Source organism: Zonotrichia albicollis, chromosome 3 (assembly GCF_047830755.1).
Source record: "Zonotrichia albicollis isolate bZonAlb1 chromosome 3, bZonAlb1.hap1, whole genome shotgun sequence".
Taxonomy (NCBI): domain Eukaryota; kingdom Metazoa; phylum Chordata; class Aves; order Passeriformes; family Passerellidae; genus Zonotrichia; species Zonotrichia albicollis.
In genome coordinates this window covers 87,815,887-87,832,951 of record NC_133821.1, presented here as the reverse complement: position 1 = coordinate 87,832,951, position 17,065 = coordinate 87,815,887, and the positions used below count along the sequence as shown (strand labels likewise).

Sequence of the window (17,065 nt, the reverse complement as noted above, 5' to 3'; positions counted from 1 at the left end):
CTGTATTATGTAGATGCAGGAAGGCAGCTGTGAATTTAAATTCCCTAGCCCCTCTTCCTTCCTTTACCACAGATTTCATGCAGATGTATCTTTTTTCCCTGAATGTTTTAAAGTTTCATTCCAGATGTATGACAGTATTAAAAAAAAAAAAAAACAAAACACTTCTGGATCACAGCACTGCTGCAGGAACAAAACCAAAAAAAAAATTCCTAGAGGCTGCTGTTCTGTAATATGTTGTCCGGAATATGCTATTCCGGACAACATATTTATATCTCTACGGAATATGCTATTCCGTAGAAATGTTGTCCAGGCAGTTGTTTCTATAGTTATGCTAAGTGATTTGTGCTTGAAGAGTTGAAGAAATTGCTCTAGTGCTGTTTTTATAGAAACACAGAATTGTTTGGATTGGAAGAGACATTAGAGATCCTGTTGTTCCAAGACCCCTGCCATGGGCAGGGACAGCTGAAACTAAACCAAGCTGCTCAGAGCTCTATCCAAACTGGCTTTGAAGACTTCCAGGGATGGGGCATCCACACCTTTTCTAGGTAACCTGTTCCAGTGCCTCACCACCTTCACACTGAAGAATTTCTTCCTCATACCTAATCTGAACCTACCCCCTCTTTCAGTTTAAACCTTCCCTCTTACAGTTTAAACCTGTTCTCCCTTGTCTGGTCACTACATGGCCTTGTAAGAAGTCCCTCTCCAGATCTCTTGTAGCCCCTTCAGGTACTGGAAGGTGCTACGAGGTCTCTCCTGATCTTTCTCTTCTCCAGGCTGAACAACCTCAATCCTCTCAGACTTTCCTTCCCCGTGAGCATCTCTGCGGCCTCCTCTGGACCTGTTTCAACAGGTCCATGTCCATTCTGAGGTTCTGGCCTCAGGGCTGGACACAGGACTGCAGGAAGGGTCCCACAAGAGTGAATGGGCAGAATCCCCTCCTTGCCCTGCTGCCCGCACTGCTTTTGATGCAGCCCAGGACTCAATCGGCTCTCTCGGCTGTGAGCGCACGTCACTGGCTGATGTCGAGCTTCTCCTCAGAGAAACACTTTTTTGCTTTGATTTCTATCAGCTATTCCAACAAGAATGAGCAATAATTTCTCCCAAGAGTAAATGTTTTCATAGGTTTTTTCCCACCTTGTGCTCTCTTACAGATTTTCTGATTGATAAGTCAGGTTGAGGTAGAAAAATCTCATCTTTCTTCTGACAGCTCTTTTAGTGAAAATAACACATGATATATAAAAGGTTAAAGTGTCAACTGAAAGAACACTTCTGAAAATAGAAAATTACTACATGGTTTTGAGTGAAGTGCCTACTAAGTTCATAGCATATAATTCATTTCCTATTTGCAGTCAGCATTACTCTCAGTAAATAAATGCCATGTTTTTGGTAATAATCCTAACCTTCTGTCTATCCCCCTTTTGTCTAAAAAACAAATCATTGTGCTTTCTTTTTGAATAAATGATGTAATTGGCTATTCTTTCAGAATATGCCTTTTATCTTGACCTATATGGTAGCAACTGTAGTCATATACAGACTTTGGGACAAGCATACACTCCTACTGCAAAACTTTACTGCAGTATTATGCAATTTCAGTTTAAGTACAATACTGTTTCTTTTTAATTTGTACAGTTACTTAACTTGATACATGCAAATATTTATATATTTTACTAATTTAAAGATTAAAAACTAGATATCCTATGAGCTACAAGAACACTTAGTTACCTCTTCCCTGACAGCTATTAAAATGCAAGAAGTCAGATATTTTTCATCCTGATCCAACAGCACTGCTAGCACTTCTGAGAAGTGCAGGTTTCTCAGTGACCACATTATGTTATTGAGATATACATTTTTGTTAGTAGTCTCCTCAGCTAAATACAGAGGCCAATCTAGCATTTAGCCTCAATTCTCCAAGATCTAAAAGAAAAAAACACCAACCCAAACCAACCAACCAACAAACCCCACCAGGAAGGAGTCAACTAAAAACTCTCACCCGAAGGAAATTCAGCAATTGAAAGGTAACCTGTATTGCCAATTCAGATGAATGAAATTTTGCTAAAATGTTCTTAATAATTAGATGACTAGCAAATTTCAAGCAGGTTGCCTGGAAAATTTATGATGCTGACTGACTGGAGAAAACAGTTACAGAAGCTTGGAAAAGGAAGGTAAAAGAGAAGATAAAACTGCTTGACTAGGGTAAGACTGCTTCAAAAAGCTGTTGGTCGCCTCTGTACTGTTTCCCAGAGAGGGAAAACTCTTCACAAGAAGGAAAAGCATTAGCACTTATCCCAGGTATCTCCCTCACATGAAAAATCACTACTATGTCTCCAGAGAAACGTGGGCAAGCTAAAACTCAACCCTCTGCTGAAATGAAAGGCTAGTTTGAAGATCCTCTTTTCTAAAAGAAAATTTCTGAACAGCTGTCTAAAGAACAACACTTGCTCTGCTTTCAGAAGTAGGATTTGACAGAATAGCTCATATAATCCTAGAGAAACAAAAATAAGCAAGACCGTAAGTGTCTCATTTCATAAGTACACTTTATCTTGAAGAAATGAAACAGGGGATTGGGGGCAACACCAAACAGCTATTTAACAATAGGTATCTTCTGAGTCACCTAAATATTATTTGGTCCCAACTAAGAATGGCAATACTTTGTCATATTGTGTTCTTAACAAAGAAAGATCTGTGAAACAGCGGCTTATCTGTATCAAACACATCACAACCAAAAGAATCTACTTGTCACAATCTGGCTGCATTGTCCCTAATTGCTGGATTCGTTTTTCAGGGATCATATCAGATGATGTTCTAAACTAACCATATTTATTGGTTAAGTAAATATGGTTACTGAGGAGAGCTCACTTGAGCTTTAAGCCTTTGGATACATCACAGTTTATAGGGTTTTCCATTTTTGTTAGCTTAAATATTCACTCATTTTGAAAATGTGTGATTATGTGTTGAGACATCACTGAAAAATAAGCAAATCAATGAGGAAAACTCACAAAATATGACAAGTCAGAAAGGAAATTTTAAGTGCTAAATAAAGCACCAGGAACATGTTTTATAAAGAATGGTAAAGCTGACAGAAAAAGCTCTGAAAAGTGCTGAAAATCAGAAAGCCAGCTAGAGAAGTGGCAGGATCCCATGGAGAAAAGGTGTGGAAGGAGCAGTCATGAATAAGTCCACAGCAGTAGGAATCTTGAGATATTGTGTCAGCCCTCACTGCTGAAGGTGTGGGGAGAGGAGCCCCATGAGTTAAATGAATCTGGAAGGTGTCATTTATGGGCAGCTGGCATTCATCCCTCAGTTCTGAAGGGCCACAAATGTGAAATTATGGTAAATGGCAGGCCAAGGTGCACCAACAAGTATTTTTAAAAATAACATGCCAGCACGCAAGTTCCATCTGAAAAAATAGGATGTAAAAGGGATCTTCATAGGGACTGTAGCCCAGCAAGTCAAATGTCTATCCCCAGTAAGATGGCAGACTATATAACAAATATTAAGACCACTGAGCACTAAGAGATTGGTGGGCAAAGATCAGCATGGCCTCTGTTCACTGGCTGAAGGGCTTTGAGGGTATCAAAGAGCACACAGACAAACGAAATCAAATACACAGAAATCTTGCAAAATACTTTCACAAGTTTTCACATGGAAATCTAACCACCAGAAAACTGAAGTTATTAATGGATTAGAAGAATTGTCCTTTCACTAACTGAAATCTGGTGAAACAAGAGAGAGACGCTTGGAGATTGCTTTTTAGAGAGGAAAGAGTCAACAGCAAGTACTGCAGAGGCAGGTTTTGGGACCACTTTTATTCAGAATCCATTACTGATGATCTAGAGAAGGATTCTGATGACACTAGGGTCTTTGAATTCTCCCCAGATCAGTTGTTAGTCTGCCTAGCAGTCCCATTCATCAGGTGCCTTCTGCCACTGCCCTCCTTTTCCTTGGTTCTCCTCTCCATCACAAAGTCTACACACACAAAGGAAGACCAATGTGAGAGTGAATAGTGCACCATAAGTTCAAGGAATTACACATTCATCTCTCCCAGTTTTGCTTTTCTAACTATCAGGTAATGCACTGGACTTGGAAACAGCAGTATCATTGTATTCAACAGATTCACTTGCCAAGTGTTAACGAGTATCAGTACCTGAACATGTATAAACATGTTATTAACATGTTAGTAGTGTAGGATACAAAACAAGAAGAAGTATTAGGCATAACCAGCAGCATGAAAGAGAAGCTGAGCAACCCTAAGACCAGCAAAGAAACTTGAACTTTATGCAGAACATACAACAGAAATTTCCAACAGTGAAACAACAAGGAAAAGTCACACTGCCAAATGAAACTTGTTAGTTTTCAGCATCACAAACAAAAGAGATGAGGGCTGGAGATGAGGACTTGAATCAGGACTTAAAAAACCCCAAGTTTAAAGCCCATCATAGGGCAAAAATAAAGAGCACTACCATTTCACCATCTACAACAGTCCTAGTGCTAGCCATAGCATTTATGAATGGAAAGCTGAATGTCCTGACAAAATGAAACAAGACTGCCTGACACCGTTTGTCAGTTTTGCATGTTAGTTATGCACATGATGTAAAACATTATGTACATAAATCCAAGTTGAGATTAAAAATGTACATATTATCTCTAGTAAACTGAAGTCATAATTTAGGAATGTGACAGAATATCCAAAACAATACGTAACTGTTTAATGAGCATTCTAGTAAGAGATTTAGAGATTACCTCGTGTAGAGACTTAACCTTTAGCTGCACTAGAGTGCCAGGTTAAAGCCATTAAGACCTTATCTAGTAAGGGTAATAGATCTGTTATCAGATGCATCAGATCTGCCTCCCTCCCTTTTTCCTGTATGCAGCCCTCTTATATAATGTCTATTTCCATTTCAAATTAAGTCTTTATTTTCAACATCCTGCATTTGGAATATTACATAAAGCTGTAGCATACAGACCATGGCTAGGAGTTTTACTTCTCTGGATTAATATAACTGCATTTATAATTTATACCAATTTACACCTACAAACAAACAACAAAACCTTGGAAGCCAGGTGATGCTGGCAGAAGGAAATCCTGGCAGACAACAGAAATTTCCACACATTCTGTTCCAAGTTCAAAGCACTCCTCTTCTGACCAAATTTTGCCTCTTAGAGATGTTGACAGAGGCTTTCCAAAGCAGCAAGCAACAAAAAAGGGAAGCAGATTAAGTACACAGAGCACAAGTTCACTGCATAAATGTACCCTCTCATATAGTGGCTAAATACATATCTGGCTATTTAACTCTGTGGGACTGAACTCCCAGCTTCTTCAATTCTAGGCCACAACAAGAGAAGTATCACTAAGGAGAATCTCTGAGCTTACCACTTCAACATACTGTCAGCTGCAATGCACAAATGGACAGGAATCAAACTCACCTTCTTGACTGAAAAGTAACATATAAGGGAAGAAAATAAAAAAGTAAGAATTTTCTGCTAACAGCAAATCTCTTCATCTGCTATTATGTGCAAATTCCTGTTCCCCTCTGCAACTTAGCAGTATTTGTTGTACCTGTTGTTTGATGCTCCAAAAAAAAGCTTGCCCCCTCAGCTGAGGTCAGTAAAATAATTCTCTTCAAAACAACAGAAACACCTCAACTACAGAGTATTAGCATGAGGACAGGAACGTAACATATTAATTAACCTCAGGATAATTAAGCATTTTCACTCCCTTCTAGAGTAAACTATTTACTCTGGTCAATTATCAGATCACCAGGATAGGACAAATGAGGAGATAAGCTGCTAACAAGAAGAATTACCCAGCAAATTCCTTGGTCAGTTGTACAGCTTTTCTTCTTGCTCAGCAAGACTGGGAATTAGTGAGAGGTGAATCAGAAAGGCAGTGGGGCAACAGCCTGGATGCTGTGCAAGCAAAGATCAGCAACAGCTGAAAAAGGCATGTTACCAACCCTTCTAGCCACAAATGCAAAAGCACAGCACCACAGGGGCTGCAATGAAAAGTCAATCCCACCCTGTTACAGACCTAAATCAAAAACAAATATAGGTCCTCAAAGGGCAATTAGTCTTCTCATACCAGTACATTCCACATACACTCCATTCCTGGAAATTTTGCTCTATTCTTCTGACCTTTATCTGCAGTTTTCTTAGGTTAGAGAGCTCCTTGGACATATTCCTCAGGACAAGAAAGTAATATAGCTCAGATGCCTTAAAGTGTGACTGTTATGTTTATGTTATCATAACAACTAAAATTTGAAATTATCTTGGGCACAAAATAAAGTGATGCTTTACAGCCAGATCCCTTTGTTTGTCCTAGAAGCAAAATAATAACTTTACCAGAAACTGAAATTATCAAGATGATTTCCTTTTGGGCATCAACAAAACAAAAAGTGATAGTGAGAATTTCTGACAATTTATGACTCTGGTTTGATGCATAGATATTAGCTGTCAGTATTTCACATCACAACTAAAACAAACAAAAAAAGAAACAAGCCTTCATGCAACAGACTCAATCACTGCTTTAAAATATCTTTCCTGACTAACTGGCAAGTCTTGAAAGTCTGTCCTAGCCAACAGAAGAGGAGCTCTCCTTGCATTTCTCATTATCCTTGTAACATTAGGCTCTGTCATTTCCATTCTACCAACATTTCTCCTGTTCTGCCAGAGGCACTCATGAACTCTTCAAACAATGTCATTTTAAAATGAGAAACACAGAATGTGTAGACTTCCATACAGTTTCCTTTAAATTCAGATAATTTTCCATCAGTATACTACTTGATTCACTGGACTAGAAAAATCTCAGCTACTGTGACTCAGATGCTAGTAGACAGAAACAAATGCTCTGTGATCTTGAGGTTTCACCTTCTGAGCATGTGGCTGAAGTGCCAGATTTACTGGCCATGTAAAGAGTGAGAATGGGGGAAAACAAGGATTGTCTTTACGCTCTCACCGACAAAAATGCACTCAGATACCTTCTGAGAATAATGTACAGCTTTGAGGCAGACAAAGGACCTAGGGATGCCCTTCTGCTTTCACAAACAGCCACAAGATAAAGATGATGCAAGTCACCAGTGCCATGAGTCAGAAGACAATCTACTACAGAATGACATCTCCAGCTGAGTGTAACATGTTCATAGAAGTTTGAGATCAATTTTCTTTTCCTCACACAGAACTCTTAGAAAACACAAAAAAAACCCCAAAACTCATGGCCAGATCTACTCCCATGGACACAAACTAGAATAGCATTTATGAACAAACTTGCAGGTAGACCCATTCTTTATGACCAGCATTTAAGACGTAAATTTAAGCAAATGTCTGTTTTGCATAAAAATTAAGCATAAATTGGGCATTTAAGTCTGGCATTTAGCATTTTTGGTTTGGGCTTTTGGAAAAAAAAAACAAGCATGTTTATTTTGGTCAAAAGTATCTGTTTCTATTTCTTGTTTTCTACCTCTGTGACATTCCTTCACTGAATACTCTTGGAATTAGTAACAATGAATTATAAATTAGTATTTGATTATGTTGTTTTTTTACTAGCATCCAGGCCAGTTTTGGAGGGGTTTTTTTCCTGTTTTTTTTGGTGTGCTCTTCATTCAATCCTCTTCTACAGTTGTTTTCAAAAGCTGTTGTTTAAGAGTAGCTTAAACATAGAACCTACTATTTCTAGCGTACAACTTAGAATCCAGTATTTATCACAGTCACATACAGTATTTTACCAAGATGGAACAAAAGATTAGCCAAAGATCACATCACAGTTAAGAGATAAATTGCAAGGTGCCATTGATAAGACTTTGCTTATTAAATGGCAACAGGAGTACAAATAGTTCAATCTAACATCTCTGTCCTCATTCTTGTAACTTGCACTTTCCAAAGGCTTCTGAGATCTTCCTGTAAAATAGGACTGTTTAAAAAAGCCCCACAAAAACCCACAAACTTTTTTTCATTAAAGTTACCGTGCAGCAGGAAGATTTACAGGCTCAAAGAAAGCTTTTTAACAAACAGGAATTAATTCTTCACAACCAACTTATTTTTCAAGCCCCACAGTTGTGGTTATGTTTTCCTTTAGCATCTAACCAGAAGAAAGTAAAATGAACATCTCAGCAGGAATGTGAAAGGCTTCCTAATTGCAGAATTGGGCGAATATCAAAACAGGCTTTCTGCTGTAAATCAGGAGTCATTCTTAACACGGAAAAAACCAATTCTCTCATGCCACAGTGGTGATTACTTCCTTTTCAGAAAACTTGTGACCAGAAGTGTTCTTTTAGCTGCAGTTGAGAGCCAGGCTGAAAAGCAAACAGTCCAGAGAGCTTCTTCACAGAAGGAAAGAACTGGTGTAAGTTCAGAAAGGCTCTCTTGGAGCAAACAAGGGGTTTTATGCAGGCACCTTAGTAAGAATGGCAATCAGTGCCTTACTAAAACTTTTGTATGCCACCTCTTCCATTTAGTACAGAGTTCACCATGAAACTGCTTTAAGCACTGTCAATGGAGAACAGGCAAAGTAGTGCCATTCCAAAAACAGAAACTTCTCAAAGGAAATAAAAAAAATTCCCTATGAATGAGGATAAATTTCAAAACACCACATGTAAACTGAAATACAATCTAAAACATCCTAGGTGAGGCTATGGAAACTGAAATGCACTGTTTCTGTTGAAATGGACTTTACTTTTCCAGGGAAGCACTATATTGCCTTGGACACAGTATTGCAAGGTAACAGCATAAGCTATACTCATTACTGCTTAGTGCTTATAAGCTACTTTGAAGACTGATAGTGCTGTTACCAAAAAATGACACTTGATATTGTGCTTCAAAAACTCCTCCACAAATTGTGAAGTACTTGTTTGTTTACAGCACCGTAGAAGAATAATTATGTGTAACACAACAGGCTGCTTACAGTGTAAGTCAGATCAGCCCCTTAACAGGCTTAACTCATGTACTGGCTTTTTAGAATAGCTTTTATACTGAACATTAATGAATGTGGCTTTAAAAAGAAAAGAGTACTAACCCTGTAGAGAGGATGGCATTTGTCCTTGAAACATGGTGCCAAACGAGCATAGATCTGCAGGCTATAGTAATAACTTGCCAGCTGGAGAGATAACGCAGAATGTAATTGCTTTTCAAAGCATTTGTTGGCATCTACCACCTAGAAGAAATAGAGAATTCATTTACATGAAAGAATTAGCAAGCATACAACATTAAGTGTACAAACTTTCTAAAAAGCTACTTGCTATCATTTAGAAATAGCTCTGTGTTTTTCTGGCACAGAAGTAAATCAATAACCACCATACATAAAGATAATTCTACATTATGGTGATTTTTTTCCCCTTGCACCTAACCAAAACATTTTTCCAACTACACTATTGCTGCTTCTATACCACAAGGACATTATCCACATTTCTGAGTTACATTAGAATTGTCAGTCTGGTGGTCCAACTTCTATTTTATGTAGGAAAATGTATCTTTCCATCAGTGCCATGCTTAATGGACAGTCCAATAGCATATGTTCACTTTCCTTTATATGCACCAGCCCAATCTGTAAAATGTGTATTACAATGAATTTGAATACTTAAGCTTTTAATATCTTAAGGAAATGAAATTTGCTAATGGAATTCTGCTATGAATAGTCTTTCCTGGCAAAAACACACAAACAAAGCCCCTGTCAACATACCTGTGGCAGTGCAAGCAGATAGGCAAGAGACAAGGCCGCATCCTTTGGTAAAGCATCACTTGCCAGTTGTAGCAGAACTGCAACAGAGATGGAGCAGAGACAAAGTTTGGATTTCTGACCCACTTGGCCTTGAGAACTAGCAAATGAAATGTTTTCAGGGCAACTGAAATATTTTATTAGACACTAGCTTGAGGCACTCCAGACATACTTAATTAAACACTTATCAGCACAATCCAGAAAGAGATAATATATAATTAAACTGCAGCACAGCTTTACCTTAACTTCCTGGCAAAGTGTTTGATGCATTAACCAAAGAAGAATGAGATTATGCAGCAACAAATGCTAAACAAAAACCACCTGTACTGATTTCCAAGAATATTTTGCTTGCAAAATCAAGGAAGTAACATAATGTTCTAAAGGTTTGAAGATACCAAGAAGAGGAATGATACAAAATGTCTTCTCTTCAAGCCTGAGCTCAAATTCCCTTATCACTGAACATAACAAATCATATTAAAAACTTCTGCCTTAATCAAAAATAAAAATAAAAAACACAAGTATCATAAGAAACACCACAAAAAGGTTCTGCCACATACTGAAAACAAGTATCAGTACTACAGCAAATTTAATAAATTCATTAAAGGATAAGCATTCTGATTATAAACTCACATACTTCTGGTAAAACTGACACAAAAATCACCTGCTTTTCCTGCATTATAGATACCACACTTGGGGGGAGGGGTTGTTTCCATTGTTAGAGATTACATTATTACTAATGTTATTAATAACAATATTATTTCAATAAGAAGAAGCTATCTTGCAGCAACTTAGCTCTTTGTTTATTTCAAGGAAGTCTCAAACACCTGTTTATTAATTCTCACATTACATAAACTCCTCTGGAGGGCATGCTGGTAAAAACCCAATTACTTTGCACACACTCCCACAGTTAATTCTTTGTTCCAAAGAATGACTTATAAAAGGCTTGAATGACCAATTACAATTTTAAGATTATCATTAATTTGCCATCAGCCTGAAGTGGATTTACATCCTGGCCCTCAGCCAGATACAAGCACTAAATTTCTATGTGACAAATCACCACAGAGGCTGCAACATAAGCCTGTCCAACAGCACCTATCCTTTATGCTTCAAATGGCTTTTACTGTGCTTCAGACAGTTTCTTGCTTCTGACAGATTGTTTCTGCAACACTCTAAATAACCTGTATGCCGTCCAAGCAAAGATAGTAAGAACTCCAGAAATATCTAATATTAAAATCTTGATGAAAATTGCTGGCTCCTCCTCTGATAACAAGCAGTTACTTTATGTATTCTTACAACCACCTCTAGTTAAACAGAAAAAAAAAAGGGAGGAGGAAGAGTTTCAGTTCTGCTCTCTTTTCCCTTTCTTTGGAGAATTAATGCTGGTAAAACCTCCTGAATACACAACAAAATATGGGTTCCCTTTCAACTTAACATCCCCAACATGACTACTTGCAAAAACTGATCTTCACCATTAGGATAGCAATAATTACAAAGAACACAGCACCAATACAGGGCCAGAAAACAATATGATTTTCTTCAAACTTTTGCATGAAGTGTGACACAATGGCATCCCAACTCCCAGAACGTATGTAAGAAGAATTGCCTCTACTGTCATACCTTCCAAGAAAAAAAAAAAAAAAAACAGCAATTTTTCTGCATGCTAATGTGCTCATGATAGGTTTTCATGCGTCCATACTTAGATGTGCACTTTACATACACACAAATACACGTATGCAAAAATAATTTCATACAGCTTTCTGTCTCCCAGGGAAGCCACGCAAGAATCCTCTGCAGTCTAACAGGACTGAGTTCAAGTCACAGGCTCCAGACATCAGCAGGATGCCATTCTGTCCTATCATCTATCTCCACAAAATTTACAGGAACTTAATGTCATTTCAGACCACTACCAAATGGTCTGGAATTTGCCACAGGGATTAGACATTACAGGGTGGGCAAACCAGGGAGGGCAGGCAGTGACAAGCAAAATGCCAATGCAGCTGTCCTGCAAGCACAACTTTCTCAGAGAAACACATAAATATTTTGATTTTATAAATATCTTCATTTCCTGTGAGGGTCTTTATGCCACAGCCTGTTTGAGAGGCTAAGTAATGAAAAAATAGTTTATCTGTGAAAATTGGAATTTCTCCATACATAGAAAGTTTCAACTCACTTTTGATGGGCTTTCCTCTGAAAAAAATGCAAAAACTGCTTTGAGTCTTCAATTGTTCATTTAGCCCATGATAAAATCTCAATAAACTTAGAAGTATATACTGCAGTTAAACAGCCATATCTACAACTAACCACAAAATTATGGGGAACATTAAGGTATTAGTTGCTCCAAAACCCCTGAGGGTATGACTGACTGTCATACCTACATAGGTATGACTGACTGTCTTGGGTTTACTCTGAGGTTAGAGTGCCTAATCTGGTTAGAAGGCTATACAGCCATCTTTTCAAATTTCATCTTCAACCTCCTCATCAATCCCTAAGGCCTAAGGAGAAAGAAAACCCCAGTCAAACAGAGATGCACAACATGGCCTCAGCCACACCAAGTTTGGGTGCACTATCAGCTCACAGCTGAGGAAGCAGCACTTTAACAGGACTCAGGGAGATGAGAGTTACCATTTCACTTGGAAATATTCAGTTTACCACCTACATCCAGATAGAGAGGACAAGAAAAGTCAAGGTGCAAGGCTTGTAACACTATCAATCCATAAAAGCAGCAAGATATCTTGAGTTTTATTACAGAGTTTTATCAAGGCCAGACTGGATTGGGCTTTGAATAACCTGGTCTAGTGGAAAGCATCCCTGCCCAAAGCAAGGGATTGAAATGAGATGATTTTTAAGATTCCTTCCAACCATTCTACTATTCTATGATGATGCATACTGTCAGTGGGGAAGTGTTTGGCCAGTCTCTCACACTGCACATGGCAGTGTTATAGTAAACAAAGTCTGATGCTGACTCCAGCCTCTCCTAAGAAAAAGTACCAAGTACAATGAAGACCTCTTTGCTAAACTGCATCTTCCTCCAGGTTCTATAGTTGTTTTTGATGGAGTTGAAACCTGCTGCTGTAGCTGTCCTACAAGACAGCTAGAAGCAAACAGCTGGGATTCAAACTTGTCAGCAAAATCAACTGAAACCTTCTATGCTTGCAGTTGCTAGAGCAGTGCAGTAGCTGACACCTCGTATCAGCATTCAAGTTTTGTATGGCAAAATCCTCCCAAAAATGTACAGGAAGCCTGAAAATGATAAAAATGCAGAATATTAAGTGGGATTTATATCTGTGTGATTCCTTAAACTTCAGCAGTGTGCCATCAATAGGTATATTTTCAATCTGCACAATCCTGAAGGTGTGAACTCATCATAAAGACTTCCATGAGAACTGACAAAGCAAAGCTTTAAGGGGGAAGAGATGGGATCCAGTACCATTAACACACGGCTAAACACAGCACAAATAGTAAATTATTAGTCCAATTATTTAGAGAAAGCTATGTTATGCTTAAGAACAATTTACCGACTACCAAAAGTTGTAATATAGAAGGACTGGTGAATCCAGAATAAACATAGCCCATTTTGCCAGTGGAAAACACAGAACTCAGAGCACAGCTGGAGGGACTCTTAAGTGAAACTCTGACTATAGAATAAAAGTGGTGGAAGAGAAGTATTTAATGGCAAAAATTTTATTCTGCACACTTAAGAGGAATGAGACAGATGCTCAAAAACTGAAGCTAGAATCTAAAATTTCTTTTCTTCTTCAAGGAAAAGTCCCCGACACTGAAATTTCCATCTCAAAAACAGCCACTGAATTGTAAACAATCAGCTCCAATTACTCAAGTTAGAGCAGGAACTATTATCACAGATCTGCCAAGTAAATAATTTTCCCTAAGGAAGCAATAAATACTTTTTAATCCTTGCCCCCCCTCCTCCTTTAAGACACTGGAATAAAAGCTTAAGGCCTATGGGCATTTAGCATACAACAAATGAGATTTTAAGTACTGATTTTAAAAGATTTTTTTGCATTAAGAGGGCATGTAAAGACCAAAACATGCACACATCCAATTTATACAAGCTGTTGTCAACCTTTTCTGATTCACAGTGTTGTTATCTTAGAACTACACAATTATCTGTACAAACACCACATATCTCAGACTACTGAATCATATACTTGTAAGACAAATATGCTGGTTTTCATGAAACAGTTTGAGTAAATGTGTGGCTTATGAAGAAAGCCTGTCTTGAAACTTCTCATCTAGCAAGTGATTTAATATACTCATTTTTCATGACAGAATTTACCACAAGCCAAGCATAATACATTTATCTTCCTTCAAAAGACACTAACAGCATGTAATATTTAAACAGTTAATTTCTTAAACCAGCAGGAGATGTCCAAAAGGAAAGATAAACAACCACAGGTGGTTTTTTGTTATTTTTTTAAAAAAGTGAAATTGTTTCAGTTTAAAAATTATTAAATATAACCTGTAACATGTAGACATTTCAGAAAAAGACAAAAAGTTCTGACAATTCCTGAAGCTGCAGTTAAGCATTAATTGACAAATAAAATACTACAATAAACCTGCAATACTGAAACCTGGATAAACAGTGGCACAGAATCTGAATATGCAGGCATGCAGAGAAATAACTCACAATGTCTTACAAACTCCCATGACTCCCATGGTAACATTCAGGAAACCTTCAACAATTCCTCCTATTATTGCCAACCCCCAAACAACAATTTCTGCTTATTTAAAGAGAACTTTCATTTTTCTAGTATTTGCTGAGCAACTCTTTAAGTCCCCAATTCCCTTGAAAACTCTGCAGGAGTTCTAACAGGACTTCTTACCAACAAGAGCAATTGAATCAGATCACAATTGATGCAAAACACCCAGAAAATACTTCAGATTGTTCTGTGCAATTCTCCACACTTAAACTCATCCACAGATACTTCTTCATTTACTATACATGGAGTGAATATATGCAATAAGTCCATACCTTCTGTAGTTGGAAGTAGGTCTTTTCCTTCGCTCTTTGTCTCTGCGAGTTTCCCTGTTCTCAGCAACACTTCTGCAAAGCTTTCCAAAGAATTGTTCTGGTATGTTCCATAGCTGACTTCAGACTGGAAATAAAAAGACAACTGACATATGCACTCTACACTTGCATTTTTATTTGGATCATTTGCATCACATGCAGCTGCTTAACTCAGTTCCTCTATTTGCTTTCCTTTGTTTAATTCTAATGATGTTTAATTTTAATGATTTTTTCCTACTATGGTGCAGAATTTCAAGTCACACATATAATCAAAAACTCTGTATTTTCACTTGATTATAAGATCTCAACAAAAAACTGCAGACTTTGTAACTGTAACTTACTTCTGCAATATATGGATCATCAATTAGAGATTCATAAAATGGATGACAGCCTTGTTTTTCCACAGTAGCATTTTCTCCAGACCCACTTTTTAATACACCTCCAAGTTCTTGGCCCTGGGAAAAATAAGTATAGTTGAGCCTAGTTGTAAAAAAGCTCATAAAAATGCTGTAAACACTATGCAGAAGGGAAACAGCTGTAAATGAAAAGATCATTGAATTCAGCAGAGAGCAACAAAGAAGTCATCTTAGATAAATCAGTTCTGAATGAAGTCCAGTATTCTTAAAAAAGGAAAGAGAATCATGTTCAAAAGTAGTATCACAGAAAATAGTGGCACAAACATTATAGAAAGTCACTGAAATAGAGAAAGTAGAAAGGAGAAACTGCAAAGGAACAGCTTTGAATACAAGATGACAGTATTTAAAGAGTGGGCTTTACTGTGCTTTGCTCCCCAAAGTTTTAAAATTCTGCCAAATTTCAATTAGGCCTTCTTACACTATGCTAAAAAACAGGAGAAAATAGACTAGAAAACAGTTTTAGATCCCTTCCTTCATTGGGATTTCCTTGCAAACAGTCCCATGATGTCTGTAGTTTGTTTATGGATTTGAGGGTTCAGCTATCAGCTCCTACAAAGGAGCTGAGTTTTTATACTAATGTATCACAATTGTGTAAACATCTGGGGACACATCAGCAATCCCTTACATGTAGTGGTCGCAGATAAGTTAAGGACCTCTTCCACCACTGCCCATCACTGACAGCATGCAGCATGGCTTTGGTAGTCAGGGTTGTGTTGGACAACACCTTCATGGTTTTGGATGTCGTCCAGTACAACAAATCAGCGGACTGGCCAGAGGAGACGCTGCTTTCATCCTGTGACATATCCAACACACAACACAAGGGTTAGACTCCTGCTGGAATTAGGTTAGTGACCTAAAGCCAAACAAATGCATTAGAGCTCAGGCACACTGTATTAATAACACACTTGAATGACCATTAATTCAGGCAGCAGTTGCCAAAAATAAACAAAAGACAAACTAAAAGTGATTTAGGAGTTTCACTGCGAAGTAAGCGGTGTGATCAGCACAACATTTGGCCCCTTACTCAGTTATCATCCCCTGTTCCCACAGACTGCACTGGTTTTAATTCCAAAGTTTATAATGGCAATGTTCTACATAAATGTTGAATGTTTCCACTAAAATAATCACCTCTCTACAAACATGAGGATTGAGTATACTAAAGTTAATCTTCAATAATTCAAGAAAGCTGGTATTAGAGACAATCTTGTATTTTTACAGAGGTAGCATTAATTAAGTTGAACTCCCAATAGGGGAAATAGTAGAGATGTAAATATACATCTCTAGACCAAGTGATAAAGTATCATCAAGCTTTGAAATTTTGCAGCTGGCACACAAAATACTGAAAAACAGCCAGCCTAAAGGACTACAAGAATCCCAACCTTTTCTCAATCAAAAACAACTTCTGCAATACATGCACATATATCTTCACTTAGTATGAACTCACACATCAGTCCAATCTTAAGAGTAGACACATGTTCCACAAATGGGGCTCTCTATACCAGCTCTTCCTATGTAAAGCATTTAAATAATACCCAGAACATCCAAGTTGTCTGATCTGTGCTATTCCAGCTCTTAAAGGTTTGTGTTAATTGCATGCTTTACAATGCGTGCACATTAATCACAAACATATAATTAGCATACTGAGGTAAACACACTGTTTTCACAACAAAAACCAAATATTTTCCTCCATATATCAAACTTTAAAAGCCATATGTTTATCCCTAACAACCCTACTATGAATTTGGCCATACACTGAAGTATATTACAACAGAAAAATTCTACCTGTATAACAGCATGGAAAGTATTAGTTTACAATTTACTAATTAATGACAAAACCTCAAACATGAGAGCCAAAGGATGTCAAATTATGCTGAAGAGAAATATGTCCCACTGTAACCTCAGAGGAAAAACATATCAGCT

At 37.7% G+C, this 17,065-nt stretch overlaps 1 protein-coding gene across 2 annotated transcripts in view; it reads right to left on the bottom strand.

Annotated features, from left to right (window-relative positions):
* The window catches only part of NBAS (NBAS subunit of NRZ tethering complex), a 163,478-nt gene that overhangs the window by 71,108 nt on the left and 75,305 nt on the right, over nucleotides 1-17,065 (bottom strand). The window contains exons 36-40 of one of the 2 annotated variants that reach the window (XM_005489750.4): nucleotides 15,771-15,938; nucleotides 15,071-15,184; nucleotides 14,694-14,817; nucleotides 9,668-9,744; nucleotides 9,005-9,142 (exon numbers count right to left, since the gene is read on the bottom strand). In XM_005489750.4, the coding sequence (XP_005489807.3) occupies nucleotides 9,005-9,142; nucleotides 9,668-9,744; nucleotides 14,694-14,817; nucleotides 15,071-15,184; nucleotides 15,771-15,938 (621 nt within the window). The remainder of the gene's footprint in view (nucleotides 1-9,004; nucleotides 9,143-9,667; nucleotides 9,745-14,693; nucleotides 14,818-15,070; nucleotides 15,185-15,770; nucleotides 15,939-17,065) is intronic. The other variant, XM_074538088.1, reaches the window with a different exon arrangement.